Source organism: Gnatocerus cornutus, chromosome 7 (assembly GCF_029298725.1).
Source record: "Gnatocerus cornutus isolate USDA-ARS CGAHR chromosome 7, icGnaCorn1.1, whole genome shotgun sequence".
NCBI classification, from domain to species: Eukaryota; Metazoa; Arthropoda; class Insecta; order Coleoptera; family Tenebrionidae; genus Gnatocerus; species Gnatocerus cornutus.
The window spans coordinates 13,715,131-13,730,640 of record NC_142239.1 but is presented as its reverse complement, the minus strand read 5'-3'; the positions used below and the strand labels follow the sequence as shown (position 1 = coordinate 13,730,640).

Below are 15,510 nucleotides of genomic sequence, written 5' to 3'. Positions count from 1 at the left end.
ATTCAAACATTTATTTATTTATTTATTTACATTTAAAAACAAGTCATAAATAACAACAATTTTATTTATCTATCTACATAACAGTTTTTGTATTTAAATAGGAGCATAATAATACATTCTTTTATCAGGATCTTTGACAAAAATCGGCTTCTTGGTCGTCGTCGTCTTCTCCTCAACCCCTTCGTAATCAAATTCCGCAACCTCTTCGTTTTCACCCTTTTCTTCACTTCCACCCTCTTCAACAACTCCTTCAGCTTGTCCCTCCACCAGTTGATTTATCTTTTTTGGAAGTTTAGGATCAGTGTAATACGTTGACGGTTTCGAAACAATATCAGTCAGTCTTGTACCATCACCATCGTCATCTTCATCGGTTTCGCTACTATCAGGCTTGTAATTACCCCCATGCTTTTTACCCTGGTCTATTTTCCGGAAAACTTGCACGTCGCCGTCTTTTTTGGACACTTTTTGCGTCTTATTTGCTTTGGCCTGGAGATCTGAAACGACTTTTTCTTTTTCGTCAACACGATCTTCGGCTTTTGACGAGTTGTCGGATTTTTGGTGACGCCGTCGTATAATTTTAGCGGATGCAGACGCTGAGGGAGACTCATCAATTTCCGAGTCTGGGGCCTCGGTGGTGGATCTATTGACTTTGATTCGCGTGGGGCGTCGTCTGGGAAAAACGCGTTTTGGTTTGTTATAAACTGTTGAAGTTTCAGAGGCTGAAGAAGGTGTGGTACCCGGAGCCAACGTTGTCGTTCTTCTAGTTCCTCTCTGACGCGTTCTGAGTCTTCTGGTAGTTGGAGCCGACGTGGTGGTAGTGGTAGTGGTCGTTGGCTCCACGTCTTCGTGTTTACTTTCGCTCATTACAGGATTGATTTCTTGTTCCTTCTTCTCTTCCATGATAATGGGAACTTTGCTAGTTTTCACATTCGCCAGGTCTTCTTCTTCGGAGTTGTATCGACTACTCAAATTATGACGGGTGCTAACAGGAGCGCGCTCTATCGTCTTGTATTTCGAGTAGTCAATGGAAGTCCTCGGAGTATACGTCTTCACTTTCGGCAAGTACTCATTGATGTCGAAGATTTGGTACATTTGACTAACACTCTGACCCCCTGGCGAGTTCTTCACGTTCTCAACTTGAGTTTCCTGCTCTTCTGCTTGTTCCACCGCGGCGGCCTCTGTCGTCGTCGTTTTACTTGTGGTTTTATCAGGAATAGCTTTATAACCACCATCACTCCGAAGCTTCGACAAGAACCCGATAAACTCAGGAGGTTCGGTGGAAACCGGTTTCGCCGTCGTACCAGTCGTTGTCACTTCTTCCTCCCCTTTCTCAGTCGTCGGAGGATCAGTGATCTCCTGATAACTCGTATCAGTCTTCAACTTCTTCACAAACTCAACATACGAAGGCCCCGTGAAGTTCTTAAACCGTGGCGCCGAAACAGAATTCCTCCTCGTCAGTTTTGGCAGCGGCGCCTCCGTCACTTCCACGTACTCTTCTTCAGGTGCTTCAGTTTGTTTCTTTGTGTTATCGTAGACGATGCGACCGGTTTTTTCGTCGTAGTGGTAGTTTTTTGGACGATGAGGGACGTAGTCGTCGTCATCTTCGACGACAACTTCGGTATCGTCTTGGACATCAATGGGTTTGTTGCGATTTCTTACGACCTCCGCGTACGCTTTTCTTTGCGGGCTGCGTTTTCCTCGCCGGAGATAAGTGATTTTGTTTTTTCGAAGTGGAGCGTGTTTGAAGTCGGAATATAAATACGTTTTCTGTTTTGGGGGTGGTGGTTTCATCCCCAAAACGTAGAAGATGTTGGCTTTGGTTTCGGTGAGTGGTTTAACAATCGTGGTGTAGTGGTTAGGAGGTACTGGAGGCATTAATCCAAGGACACCATCAGTGGAGTCTTCCTCTTCGTTGTCTTCTTCGGGTTCTTCTTCAATTTCTTCGTTGGACGAAGAGGACATTCTGGTGTCCGACGCGTAGGGTTCAATTGTCGTAGTTATATGTTTCTTCACCTTCAGGAGCTCGAGATTCTCGTATTTTTCTCGGCTTCTTTTTAAGACATCGTCTTTGTTGTAGAAGGTGGAGTACTTGATGGTACCTCTAGGAGGGAGTGTGGTCGTCGACAAATAAAAACTGTTTGTTTCTTCAATGTCGTCTAAATCAGTCTCCACCACGGGTATCTTCCGATAATTCTTCAAGATATTAACGGTGGAAGCGACACGATTTGAAGAAGCAGCTTGTTGTCGATCTTTACTAGAATTCTTTATATTGTTGATAACATCAGCAAAGACATTCAACTGCTCGCTGGCGTTGATTTCGTCTTTGTAATACACTTCGCTTGTGGCACCACGCTTCGGCAACACCGTACTCGTTCTAATAATCCGATTTAACAAATTAAAAGAATGTTTCGGAAGATATTTATTAACATCAAAGATCTGATAAGGAGGACGTCTTGTCCTGGGCCTCGGTCTTGGTCTTCTGTGGACCAGAGGCTGAGTCTCAGGATGTGGTGGTGTTGTCAACATCACTTCTGTTGTTGTTTGCAGAACTTTACCCACACGCTCAATCACGGGGGCTTCTGTTGTTATTTGTAGAACTTTATCCACAGGCTCAATCACGGGGGCCTCCGTAGTGACGTTTTCCGGCTTGGAGATGTTAAAAGTGGGCAAGTACTCCAAAAGCTCAATCTGGTGGTAAATGTGCTTGGGTTTCAAATCAATCGTGTATTTAGGGGTTGTAATAATTGAAATGACAGAAGTTTCAGTTTGGCCCTCCGTGGAAGTGGAAGTTGAGGCGGTGTTAGTTTCTGCAATTTGTAGCTTCAGAGTTGAGCTTATGGTTGTTGCTTCAGGCTCGCTAAACTGTTTGATCACGTCGTTTAGGATGTTGAAATCTTCAGTTTTTGGCTCCGGCTGCTGAACCGACACCTTACTGGAATAACTTCGTTTTTCTCCGGCCTCATTGGGCTTCAAACGGTATTTACTGCTAATCTTTTGGCGCCTTATTTTGAAAATTGGAAGAACCGGACCGATTTCCTCTTGGAAAAACGGACTGTCTAAAGGATTTTCCCCGAAATACTTCACTTTGAAGCAGTCGATTTTGTCCCCCAAGTTCTTGAGACGTGGCCCTTTTACTAATTCTTGAACATCTGTGGCGTCTTCAACACTTTCCGGGTCCTCATCAGCGTTCTTCACTCGTGAAGGAACGGGGTCAACATCCGTCTCCACCTCTTGGCACGATATCTTCCCATCAGCTTGATTGTAAAACGCGAGATTGTTTTCAGACTTCTTCGGGATGTTGTCTAGGTCTTCAGCGTACCGAAGAGGAGAGTTCGGGTGAATCGCTGGATCGTTGTAGTAAGGATATTTCGGTTTTTCTTGGATTTTCACCACGCGAGGAAGATTGTGGTTAATTTTATCAATAAAATCAGTATCGACGGTTATTTTAGGGAATTCGTTGGTGTACCGTTTGAACCTTCTCCGAAAGCGACTTCTGTACTCTGGAGGCTGCGTGGTCGTTCCCGGCGAAGGAGAAGTTGAAACAATCTTCTCAGTCGCTGGAGTCTCCTCGTAAAACTTCGGAGTTATTTTAACGAATTTGTGGGTTTCAGTGCCGTTTTGAGGAGTTGCTAGAACTTTAATCTCGCTCAAGACTTCCATTTCTGCACCTTTTAAAGACGTTTTTACTTCTTTAGTTTTCAACAATTTGTCTTTCGATTTGGAAGGCTTCTTCCGTGCTTGATGGTGAGACCCTGCAGATTCGCTATCCGCACCTTTTTGTTTCCGTTGCCGCTCCTTTTCAATTTCTTTATCAAATTCGGCGTAACCTTCATCCTCTTCGGCGGTCTTCTCGTGTCCTGCGTGGTCGTACGCGAGATCCTCGTAACCTTCTTCGGAGTAAACAGTTTGGATTTTGGAGTCTTTGATGACTTCTCTTAGGCGAGGATCTTCGGGGAGTTGTGGTAAGTGTTCTTTGTTCTCAGTTCTGCGCACCTGAGTGTACACTCGCATGGGGACGAACTCGTGGGAATCATCATCTTCTTCTTCTTCGGCGTCGTCGTCTTCGTGTTTGGATAAAGTCGCAAACTTGTGTTTTTGGGGGAATTGGTTTAACTTTTGTCGGAATCTCCCTCGGTGCTTTTCGAAAAGCGCTTGGTTCTTTTGGAAGGTTTCATACCCGTCAGGGGTTTCTTCTTCGGAGTCATCCTCCTCTTCTTCTTCGTCTTCGTGTGGTTTGGGGATGTACGGCCGGTGTTTGATTCCTTTGACAGCCCATTGCCCTTCGCCTGGGTAAATAGGGCGCGTGGGGATGTCCTGGGGTAGTTCCTGACCGCTCGAGGGCTTTTCCCTGTGGATGTGCCTCTCTCTGATCGTCTCAATGACCGGTTCGTGGGTTTTGTCGTCCCGATAGTTGCGATAAAGGGGCGACTTTTTGACAGTTTTTTTGGGGAGTGGTTCCCGGAAGAACTGCGCGTTTTTCTGGAGCATGTACTCGGGAATAATCGGCTTCCAGTCGCCTAGCGGAGCACTGGCTTTGAACTCTTTCTTCGCCTGGGGCTTTTTCAGGTTACGATGTCGTGAATCTTGGAATTTCCTTCCACTATTGATTTTATTGTATTTTTGTCCGACATGCGGTCGCGATCGAAAACCAATTTCACTCTGAAGACTCGTCGTCCTGAATTTGCGATGCTTTTGTTGAAGATTTTTCTGCTCCGGCCAAGATGCCGGAACACGGATGGCCGCTGCGATGGTAAACACACCGATTATTATCACGGCAATTAACTTCATTTTAGAAAGCGTCACGACTATTTCAAGTTCATCATTAACCGGGACACTAAGTTCAAGGACGGCACAAAAACACCCTTCTAATCCAACATGGCGTCGTTTTCACCCCAATGGCCGCGGCAATCTGGAACAAAGCGCGGTTACTACAGGCGAAAGTCGAGGGAAATTGTTCGAATTTCGAGAAATTTACGGTCAATCGGTGTAATTTATTATTCATGCGAGAAGCTTGTATAATTCTGCGTTTCGTAATTGATTCGAGTCGCGGTGGGAAAATATTAAAGGCTTTTTAATTCGTACGCGGGTTGTAATTTTACGCGATAACGCGCTCGAGTGAACCAACGGCCCAATTAACCGCCACTCTCTTATCACTTAGCACTATGATTGGTCGTAGAGATGTAATTTTCACCACGGAGCTTCTTCACAAAAAGACGATTTGCGTAAATTTCTCGAAGGTTGGAATCAATTACACACCTCACTATCGATTGCATCAATCTTTTTCACACTGTCAAACGCTGCAAACTATCACTTTCACGTCGTGTCACATAATAAACTGGCCGGCAACTGGCGATGGCGAAAATGAGAAGTTTATTCTAAAGTAGTGGTTTATGTAGGTTCACGGTCTACTTGGAGGAAACGTAAGTCGACAAAAAGCCTTTAAGCGAGTTTAGTTTATGTGGAACGGTAGCTTAGTGAGGTGAAAGTGACTCGTAACAATAATTTATCTCCACTTCTGATTGAGTGGGAGATGGCCATCACATCAAAAATCAAAAAAGAACACCCGAAGTCATTATTAGAATGAGATTTTTTCGGGCTAAGACAACACGTAATTGCTACTTTTCCTTTCAACTCCGTCACGCTACACTTCAACTAAAATTATTATTTCTGCCATATTTCCTGACCAAACGACGCCGACGCTCAAATAAAATAGAATAAGAAACAACGCGTCTAATTAAACAGTTTGATTTATTGGCGATTGTGGGAACGCCGCATTCCCAAAGAAAAGTTTCTAACTTTCAGCCGATGCTTGTTAAACGGTGATGCGTTCTTTCATGACTTAAAATATTACTAAATTGTGGTTTGTGGCATTCGGATAATTTCCGGTCGTCATAACAAATTTTTGCAAGGACAAGAGAAATTTGACGAATTTCTTTAATTTTTTACTACGTGTCATTAATATTTAGAATTCAAGCGTGAATATGCAGCTTTAATTTTGATAGTTAATAATAGATTTTTTCAAGAATGTGAAAATTGACACTTTTACTTTTTGCAGGCGTTTCTAGATCGGATCGATTTCTAATAAAACAAGTTTGCATCTGGCAAGTCCGTTTTATTACCTAAAAAAGTTGGCATCCTGAAAATAATTGTTCAGTTCAAACTATTCTTCAAAGAGAAAGAAGTTGAGTGGTTATGTCCTGTTAATTAAATCGATTTGACGGAACATGAGCGGAATTAAATAAACGCATAAATTCAGTTTTGTGCATTCAATTGCTCAACCGGCCACAACACTACAAACTGTGAAATACCGCTACAGGTCCGGTCATTTTGCATAATAAACCAATAAATTGTGACAACACTCAACTAATTTTAAATTACATTGTACAAAATTTTTTTATCTTTGCGCGCAGGATTAATGCGATCTTCCTCCGAGCCAGACGTGAATTTATGAATGTTGTTTCCTTAATATGGCTACGTCTCCTTTAATGTAGGAAAATGTGGGTAAAAGCATCCGGTCGCAGAAATTCGTCGATTTCGTTCCATAAAAAAGTACAAAAAAGGTAGATTATTTGTTGTGTCAAATTTCTAAGCGCGGAGATTTGGGTAATCACAACGAATTTCGCCTAAAAACGTGTTGTTTCTTCAATGTTCTACTAAAATGTTGATTTTTATTGAAATACTTACTTCGATGTTGGAGTACCAAATTGGAAATTGCGCAATTCATGTTTGAAGGATTATGAAATTTGAATGTTTTAGTATTCCGAGAAGTGTTTGTGCTCTTTCTATTAAGCAATTTCGTTGATTTTGTACGAAAATTCCAAGCATTTTAGAAATCCTAGAATTCTTGTAAAATGAACAAATGAAAAAAAAATGAAAAAGAGTCTTTTTCGGACTCAATCCCATAATAAAGCAATTAAACAACCTTATTTAATTTGATAGGTACATCAATATGAATAAATTATCAGGTTTAATAAATGGAAATTCAACACAATCTTTTTCACGTTTTCTGTATTTTTTTTCAGGATTCTGCGTTTTATGCAAAAAACCGTGAATTTGTTTCTAATTTTATTCTGAAAAAAAGTAACATTTTAGAAAAGATTTAAAAAAATCGGGATTTTAATGTTGTGTTAGCAAAAATTCTGTCTCTAAAATTTGATAAACACGTGCCAGAAAACAACCTTTGAAAGATGTTGAACGATTTGAAAGTTTAAAAAAAAGCAAAAATTTACGTTTAAAAAATAATTTAATTCAGCTAGAAATTTAATGAGAATTTGTAAATTTGGCAAAATTTTGGATAAAACTTAAATATTTTGAAGAAAAAAATTTGGATTTCACATTAGAGGTGTCACAAAAGAAACAAGCTTAATTAAAATGACCAAAATTAGAGAAATTTCAAAGAAATATCTTCAATAAAATTTTTAGCACTAAATTATCGATGAACTTAATCAAACATCCGAGAATTCGGAATTAATTAAATAATATTTATTAATTACTTTAGTAATTATGCTTAATTATTAGGTTGACTTGAGGGTATCTATTTTTGGGACTATGAAAAAAAATGTAATCAAACTTTGAATCCTAATTATGTTACTACCTGAATAATACCTGAAATTTTAGATCGATTGAGATTCAAAACGATACTTCATTTTTCCTGCAGAGAATTTACCTTGCTGACTTACAAAGAAGCAATTTTAAAAGTCAGCAGAATTTGAAAAGGATTAGTTACCTGTATACATCATTTTTCCCGCAAAGAATATACCGATATACGAAGGAGTAATTTTAGAAATCAGCAGGATTTGGAATAAAAAATAAGTTTACTATTGATGCTCCCACAATTTGGGGACAATTTAACTTGTGACAGATTTTGTTTGACAATCCGCAGGAATTGCAGGACTTTAAAAAATCAGCATGTCACAAAATCGCATTTTATTTCCCGCTTTAAAAACTTTCTGCAGGAAAAATGTGGTTGTTCGCTTTAAACTAAAATTAATTTTATTTTTTTTTTATAACTATTTCTCAAGCAATATATATTATTCAGATTTTCAGGAGTTATAGCTTTTAAGTCCCTTACTAAGCAAATTGCAGAATTATAGAAATCATGGAAAATCAAAATGTTCATAAATGAGTGTTTTATCATTGAAATTTCTAAAGATTCTTTATCTTACTCTTGTAAACGTCTGTAATTAATTGTAAAATTATTGAATCAATTTAGATGAATTTAGGAACTTCCAACAGTTTGACAAATATTTTTTTGAAATTTTCAAAAAGATGGCCCAAATTTTGACTGCTTTCAACTTTGTCTATACCTGATTACAAAGTTACAAAATTCTAAAAATAAAAATAAATTCTGCATTCTGTTATTGATTGATCCATATAAATTGTGACGTTTGCTCAGACATACTTTCTTTCATCAAAGGACTGAGTAGAATTTAGATGTTATTTAAATTTTAAAAATTCAGAATATTTTGTTCAATGGAATTTTAGTTGTGAAGAATTTATTAAAACGATAAAAACTTGTTGACTGTTTTTGGTAACTTTGAGAGAACAGAAATTTAAAATACGTCTCATAAACGTTTTATTACTTTTTTTCGCATTTATATCTCCACCTAAAACACGTGACTACCATTCTAATCGATTGTTAATAGCAGGTAAAGAACATTTTTTGCATTCCTCAAGATCGAAGGGCGTTCGATTATGACCTACGACAATCAAAGCATTAAGTAATTAATTAAATTGCTCACAGTATTCATAGTCTCGTTCTCTCCAGACCTTAGTAATTCCAGTAATTTAAATTCATGGAATAATTACATGTTGTAAATGCGCAAAGTGCGATCTAAATCGAAGCCACAAATTGAGAAAAAAAGGTACAAAAACTCCTGCCTCGTTTACTGCATTTACACTATCCGGATCCAGAAATCTTATTATTCTGCAACTCGTAATGTAAATTACGTTCTCGCCATATGTTCACGCTTATTGAACAAACTTAACCGAAAGTTAATTGCTGTCTCTGTTTTGCACAATTAAAAGCTAACGGATATCTGGGAGACAATTTAAGGCGTGATGCAATTCGTACGGATAATAAAATAACGTTTGCATTGCTCTACCGTTACGTGTACGACATAAGTACTGACACATTTACATAGCACGTAAAAAGCAGATGTCGCCGCGTTTACTTAGCTCGAATAATTGTCATTGTGTGACTGAGTGATTAACACACATTGCACTTTATCAGAGATTTGTAGAGCGGGAAATGCACCTGTGCGCTTTTGGTGTCCTTTACCCTAACGCAGATTTGATCCCCCAATAAACTCAGCTTTCATATTCGACCTTTGGCATATCGGACACTACTAAATCTTAATTAACCCGACAGATTTCCCCCAAAACGTCGATAACCATGCAATTAATGTGAGAAGCGCGGGAATAAAAATCTCTTCTTTAATTCCAATAATTATCTTTTCTCTTAAGTACTCGACAAACTTCTCTTCCTGTTCTAAAATCAACCTCAAATTGACAATTGGATTTCTCTCAAACAAATGGGAAAGTTTGGGAACGAAGTGGAGTCGTCACATTTTTCTAGCAATTAAATTAAGAGGCTAAAAGGACGTCAACCACTGTTTTTATTTGGTTTTGACGTAACGAGATGAAATTTTTTTGTAACTTGGCCGTAAAAATGGATTACGTAAGTTAAATTTATAGCCGTGTGTTAAGGGTTTGTTGCGAAAATATTAGTCTGTAAATGACACTGACAGGTGACTGAGACGTTCGTTATTTCTTTATGGATGTGGAGGATTCGTGAAAAGGGTAAGTTAGAATGTCAGAGAATTTTTCCTTCGATAACAAGCTGCAGTACAATTATTTATTTACATAAGAATCGGGAAAATGTTACGTTACTGGCGAAGACTTCATTAAAATTTTGCATAGCAAATCATTGAGACAAAGCTTCTTTAGACAATCAAGAACTGTATTTATTTTGAATTTATTACATTGAAACTTGCTTTTATGTCTTGGTGTGGAAATAGTTCGCTCCTGCTTCAAAGAAAAAACATTTCTGGGTGTACAATTAATGAAAATCGTGTGAATATTCTTCTGCGCTTCTTAATAAGGTTCATCAATTTATCGCCCACACGATTCTGGTGATAAAAATCAGAATTACAATAAGTGAAATGCGATGTAAGGAAAAGTTACTATCGCCGTTTCTTGAATTTATTTGGAAAAGCGTCGGCAATATGTAGGTATTGAAATCAATACAAATGAAATGGGATTTTCGATTTTCAAACCGGCAATAACTCGTGTATACAAGTGGTTCACAATAAGTTTATTTTTCTAACTTTAAATGAAAAAATGAAATTTGTATTTTGAGATTTTGCCTATTTTAAACGGTATTTCTGTTTTTATACCAAAGATTTTAAGCACATTTTCAAAATCGGAAACTTTTGTTTTATTGAATTCTTTAGATTAATTTCTCTGCTTCTTTACATTTTTATTCAATCAATATTAATGCTTAAAATTTTGAAATCATAAGATCTTTAAAATTTTTGATTTTAATGGTTTTGGATTTGAGAAAAAACTGAATATATTTATTTAGACTATAGAAAGTTGTTTCAAGAAAAATTTCGTGTGTGTGTAAAACTCTACCTTTAATAAGATATTTTCGATAATTTCATTGGACTCCAATTTCCCAAGCTCTTTTGTAGGTCTCATAGATCATAGTCGCACATATTCCATGTCATAGGTGATTAAAACGAACTGGTCAAGCAACTTACAAATAATTTCACATCACGAAAAGAAACGACGAATTCTTTGATTCGTGTCACTGTTTTACTTCTGTTTTTCTCTCAATTAATTTTGCTAAATTTAAATCCCATCCAATCCTGTATAGCTTCCAGGTAACGATAAATTTATTAAATATAAACTATTATTAAAAATAAAACAACAGTTAGAAGATATCGTTGATTATTGTAACTAATTTATTTTTTAATGTAGTATGGTCAACAATAATAACCTCATATTGTGGTACACTGACATAAATAAAATTAAAAATCATCTGTTCATTCAACATGTTCTTGTTTTTAAAACGCGCCGTGCATCTGTTGACCGTGTTGTGGTAAAGAAAAGTAAAAGTCATCAATGAATTGTCTTGGACTAGTTAGAAGGAAGCACCGCCGAACAATAAATTTAAAAAAAATGAATCTTGAAACGAGGATAATGAAAATAAACTCGTACAAGCAGATCCATCGTTTTAAAAAGATGCGTCAAAATTCTTCCTCCAATTCTTCTTTTTTTGTCTTGAATATTTAAAAATTAAATAAAACACTTGCGGTCATGGAATTTTGAATTAGTTAGTTAGTGGTAACCAATGTAGTTTAATATACACAGTGTTTGTGTTTAGTAAGGATAAATTAGACTTCAACATTTTTTCAGTTCTAACCAATGTTTATCTAGGCTCTGCAACTGACAGAAATGTTGGACACTGTTTGAGTTCGATTTTGATCGAAAAATTTTTCTAGAAACTAGTCGCCTAAACTTCATTTTTCCTGCAGAGAATTTTTTATAGGCGCCAAATTTAAATTGGGGCTCTGTGCTTGTTCTAGGCGTATCATCTATTTAACAAAATTGTAACCCTAACTAATTCTTTTCAAATTCTGTTATTTAAAATTGCTCCTTCGTAAATCGGTAAATTCTCTGCAGGAAAAATGACGTATCGTATTAATTTCTCGATATCAATTTTATTTCAAAGCAAACATGGGACTTTTTATTTTATAATTGCAACATTCATTGGATTCATCGGATTGACACGATTAGAAATCGCTTTATTTTTCTTGTGTCTTTCGTGCACCGGCCTTGTGTTGTTATGCAAAAAGTTAAGTATTTATGTAATCCTTCAAAGAATTAGTTGAATGGTGTTGCACCACAAAAAAAACATTACTTTTTTGGGCAAAAAAAGGTATTATTTATTAACGGGCATAAAGCCATCGTTTATTTAGTTATTCTCCGAGTTTTGAGCGAATAAGACGAATGGTAACTCGAAATTTATTTTAGTGTATCTTACTGATTGCCAGGAATTAAAGGTAGGTCTTCCATGATGTTTTAAAAGTAAGCGTGCATTAGTTTTTAATGAATATTTGAAGTTTTTTACTTATACATATTTTTTATTTCAGGTTTCATCCTAACTTTAAAATTTTCAATCGAAATCTTCAAACATATTCAAGGAGGATAAGTTTAAAGTCGAGTTTTGCAAAACAGTGCCGAAATTTTTAGTGCGCGGTCTTGAAAGTAAAATTAAAGTCGTGTGAGTGGTGTCTGTTCCAAGACTGGGATGCAGTGGTATCAGAGCGCGACGATACGGCTTAGGGATCCGGATTAAAGGGTAAGTTTATCGTTATTTTGAAAAAGTGGGACCAAAAAAAATGGTAGTGTGCTATAGAGTTAGTGTTATCGTGTTAGTGTTTGCTGACATTCAGGTAAGTCACCACTTTTTGTTACAACTTTTTAATTGTTATTTTTTTTTAGACAGACATCGACAAAAAAAATTAACTCCGTCGCAGCTTCTTGGGTCCCAAGTCCGGATAAAGGAGGAGGGTTTTTGAAAGATTTTAGCTAGCAATCTGCCCAAAGTTACTTTTTGTTGAAGATGTCTCGGATCCAAGCGGAGTTCAAGAATTCACTTCGGATCTTCGCCACCCAGCGATGGGCCAAGAGTTGGAACTCCTCCGGTAAGTTATTTCATTATAACTGTTAATGACGGATAAAGCAGATGGCAATATATTTTTTTTTTTTGGGGGGAATTTCGTAACTTTCCAGTTGAACTAAACCCGGACCTGAGATAAGACGAGCGTTCCGGAGAAGGTGAGTACCTCTTCGAGGAAAAAAAAACGAGTACGACCCTGTCGTGAGGGTGAATTTCGTTCATTTTGTTTGTATTTTTATTGTATTTTTTATTATTTAAATTCTTATTTTTTTTTATGCAATTTATTGGTACATTTCTTACAAAATGATTATTTTATATATTTATAATTTACACATTTTACACTTTAAAAAAAATAAAAAGTCTTTATTAATTGCACTTAATTCCAACACCCTGTAAATAAAATAAATAACTTTATCACCGCGTTTCATTTATAGGTGACGATTTTCGCCCTCAAGGGCTCGAATAACCAAGATCCTACTGTAATATGTATAAAAATAGAACGCGGTTTGTTGAATACATGCGCACGAAATTTGGAACTCAACCGGTTCCATGGTGTAATGGTTAGCACTCTGGACTTTGAATCCAGCGATCCGAGTTCAAATCTCGGTGGAACCTTGTCCTTTTTTTTTGTTTAAACCGCCCTTAAAACCAAAATCCTAACTTAACCGAGTATAAACAAGTCAAATGAAGCTGTTAACCTTTTCGAGAATCCTCATTTTCTGATCTTGACAAGCTTAATTAAAACTAACTGTATATTTAATTACATTTTAATAATCCAATTAATGTTCGCCAAAAACAACCACTATGCACCACCTACGTAAGCCGCTCAATATTCACAAACTTGGTATTCCTGTTTACTTCAGGCTTTTGATATAAACATACTGCGAAGAAATAAATTTTCTTAGATGGATGTATAAATGCCCCAAGAGACGCACAAATAGAATCGACGTATTTATAAAAGGAAACCAACTTAAAAAATTAATTCAATGATAGAGTACCCTGGTGGATGAAAATTAAGCACCCCCGCAATTTCCACAGTCTGTGTCAAAGTTTATTTGGTTTGTTTTGCTTAAAATTATTGTGAGGATTGACGGACTTATGGAAATAAGTCTGAGCTGGGATTTTTCCCGACTGTAATTAATGTAAGACAGATCTGCGGTTTTTGAGCGTGGAATGACAGAAAGGTGACGAAATATGATAATTAAGGACTAAATTCGCTCTAGTAGCTTGGCTAAGGTTAAAATTCCACCAATATAACGCAAGGTAAGACAAATTCTTGGAACAGATCAAAGGATGCAATTTGAATAGTCGAGTATCGTTAGAGCGCAAGTTTATACCTCATTATTATACATAAAAGATATAAAGGATCCGATGCATGGAATTTTGAGCATCTTTTCGAGTTTTAGAGGCTCAAATAAAACGTGTTATTTTATTACTCGGGAATTTTAAAGAACTGGAGGCTTCGCCTCTCATTTTTTAAATACTTATAAACACTCCTAATAGACAGAAACCAGTAAAATAGGTATTACTACTACTTATTACTCTTATTACTCTCTTACTTGTTGTAAATAACGTAGCGTCCGGGATATCTTCGTAAACATCGTAAATCAAATATAAATGAGTCGTAAAATACGGTTAAATTATTATTATTTTACAACGTTTCGAAAATCAAATAATTATGCAGCAGTCCTATTAAAATTTGATTGTCAATAGCAACGTATCTTAGGGCTTTAGAAGGGCACGTTGCCAAGAGCAGCGTAGTTTAAAGGGTTGTAAAACACGTTGCTATTGGCAACTTGGTAATGTTTCTTGTGATTTAACCTTAGTGTCAAACAATAGTTTTCGAATTTCTATGAATCTTTCTGAATTATGCTTGTTAACTTAACTCTTTTTTTTGGGGTCTTCTAATTTTTTAGCTCTTTGGATTTCATTATATTTTCCAGTCTAATAATGTCTTCATTATTTATAAACAGATTTTAATGAAATTTAAAACTAAGATAACTGAAAAGGTAAAGATTGATTTGGCATTGCAAACGACACCCTTTTTTCAAACCTGTTAATTTTATTTGTCCTAATTTAAATCTAAATAATTTAAAATTAACCTTATCTTATAAAACGGCAATAATAACAAGCGTTCGCTAAAAATTGACGGTCTAACAGGTCCAGTTTAAAAAAAAACAGCAAAAACTAAGCCAACATTTTCAAAAGCCTCAAAATCATCTCTGGCTATGAAATCAAGGCAATTTTGGACGTCCCTGACATTTGGTTTGAATTTGACGTTTTTGACGTTTCTTATTTTACGTTTTGGTCTGATTATGATTAATTTCAATCTATAGGGGCCTATTTGGGCTCTATTATCCTTTGTTATTTCGATTTTTTGGAAATTATTGCAACAAATTGACACAGAAACTGTTAGAATATGTAAAAATTCAAACTTGTCAAGGGCAGAGTCAGCAGAAGTGCACAAAGTCAACGCTTTCATTTGTTATTTCACCGATATCTTTACTAAATTGTTTCAAGAAAATAAAAATTTTTAATGACAAAATCGACGAATTTTCTTAAACGGAAAGAAGGATTCTGCCAATTTTTGGTAGGTGGGCGTAATTTTTTATACTTGATAGTAAACATTCTGAATGATTTAACCTATTAAAAAAAATGCGTTTTTAACATTGAAATAGTTAAATTAAATCTCAGATATTAAATTATCTTTATTTTAAATTTTATTAAAATCCGTTCACAAAAAATTAAAAACATATTGTCATCGAAAAATTGGTGGGACAACTTGTATTTTGGTCTTTGTATTCGTCAAATTCTTGGGAAAT

General features: G+C 36.4%; 2 protein-coding genes and 1 non-coding gene across 4 annotated transcripts in view; 1 reads left to right on the top strand and 2 right to left on the bottom strand.

Moving 5' to 3' along the window:
- Nucleotides 1–15,510, bottom strand: part of LOC148171280 (synaptotagmin-15-like) — a 65,210-nt gene that overhangs the window by 47,616 nt on the left and 2,084 nt on the right. The window lies entirely within an intron of this gene.
- Nucleotides 94–5,484, bottom strand: LOC148171282 (uncharacterized). Its single transcript, XM_088041683.1, has 2 exons — nt 5,257–5,484; nt 94–4,909 (listed from the first exon to the last, which is right to left on the bottom strand). Exon 2 carries the CDS (start codon nt 4,786–4,788, stop codon nt 94–96), a length of 4,695 nt encoding a protein of 1,564 aa, XP_087897809.1. The 5' UTR covers nt 4,789–4,909; nt 5,257–5,484.
- TRNAQ-UUG (transfer RNA glutamine (anticodon UUG)) lies at nt 13,232–13,303 on the top strand. Its single transcript has one exon. It is a non-coding gene; the product is annotated as a tRNA-Gln (tRNA).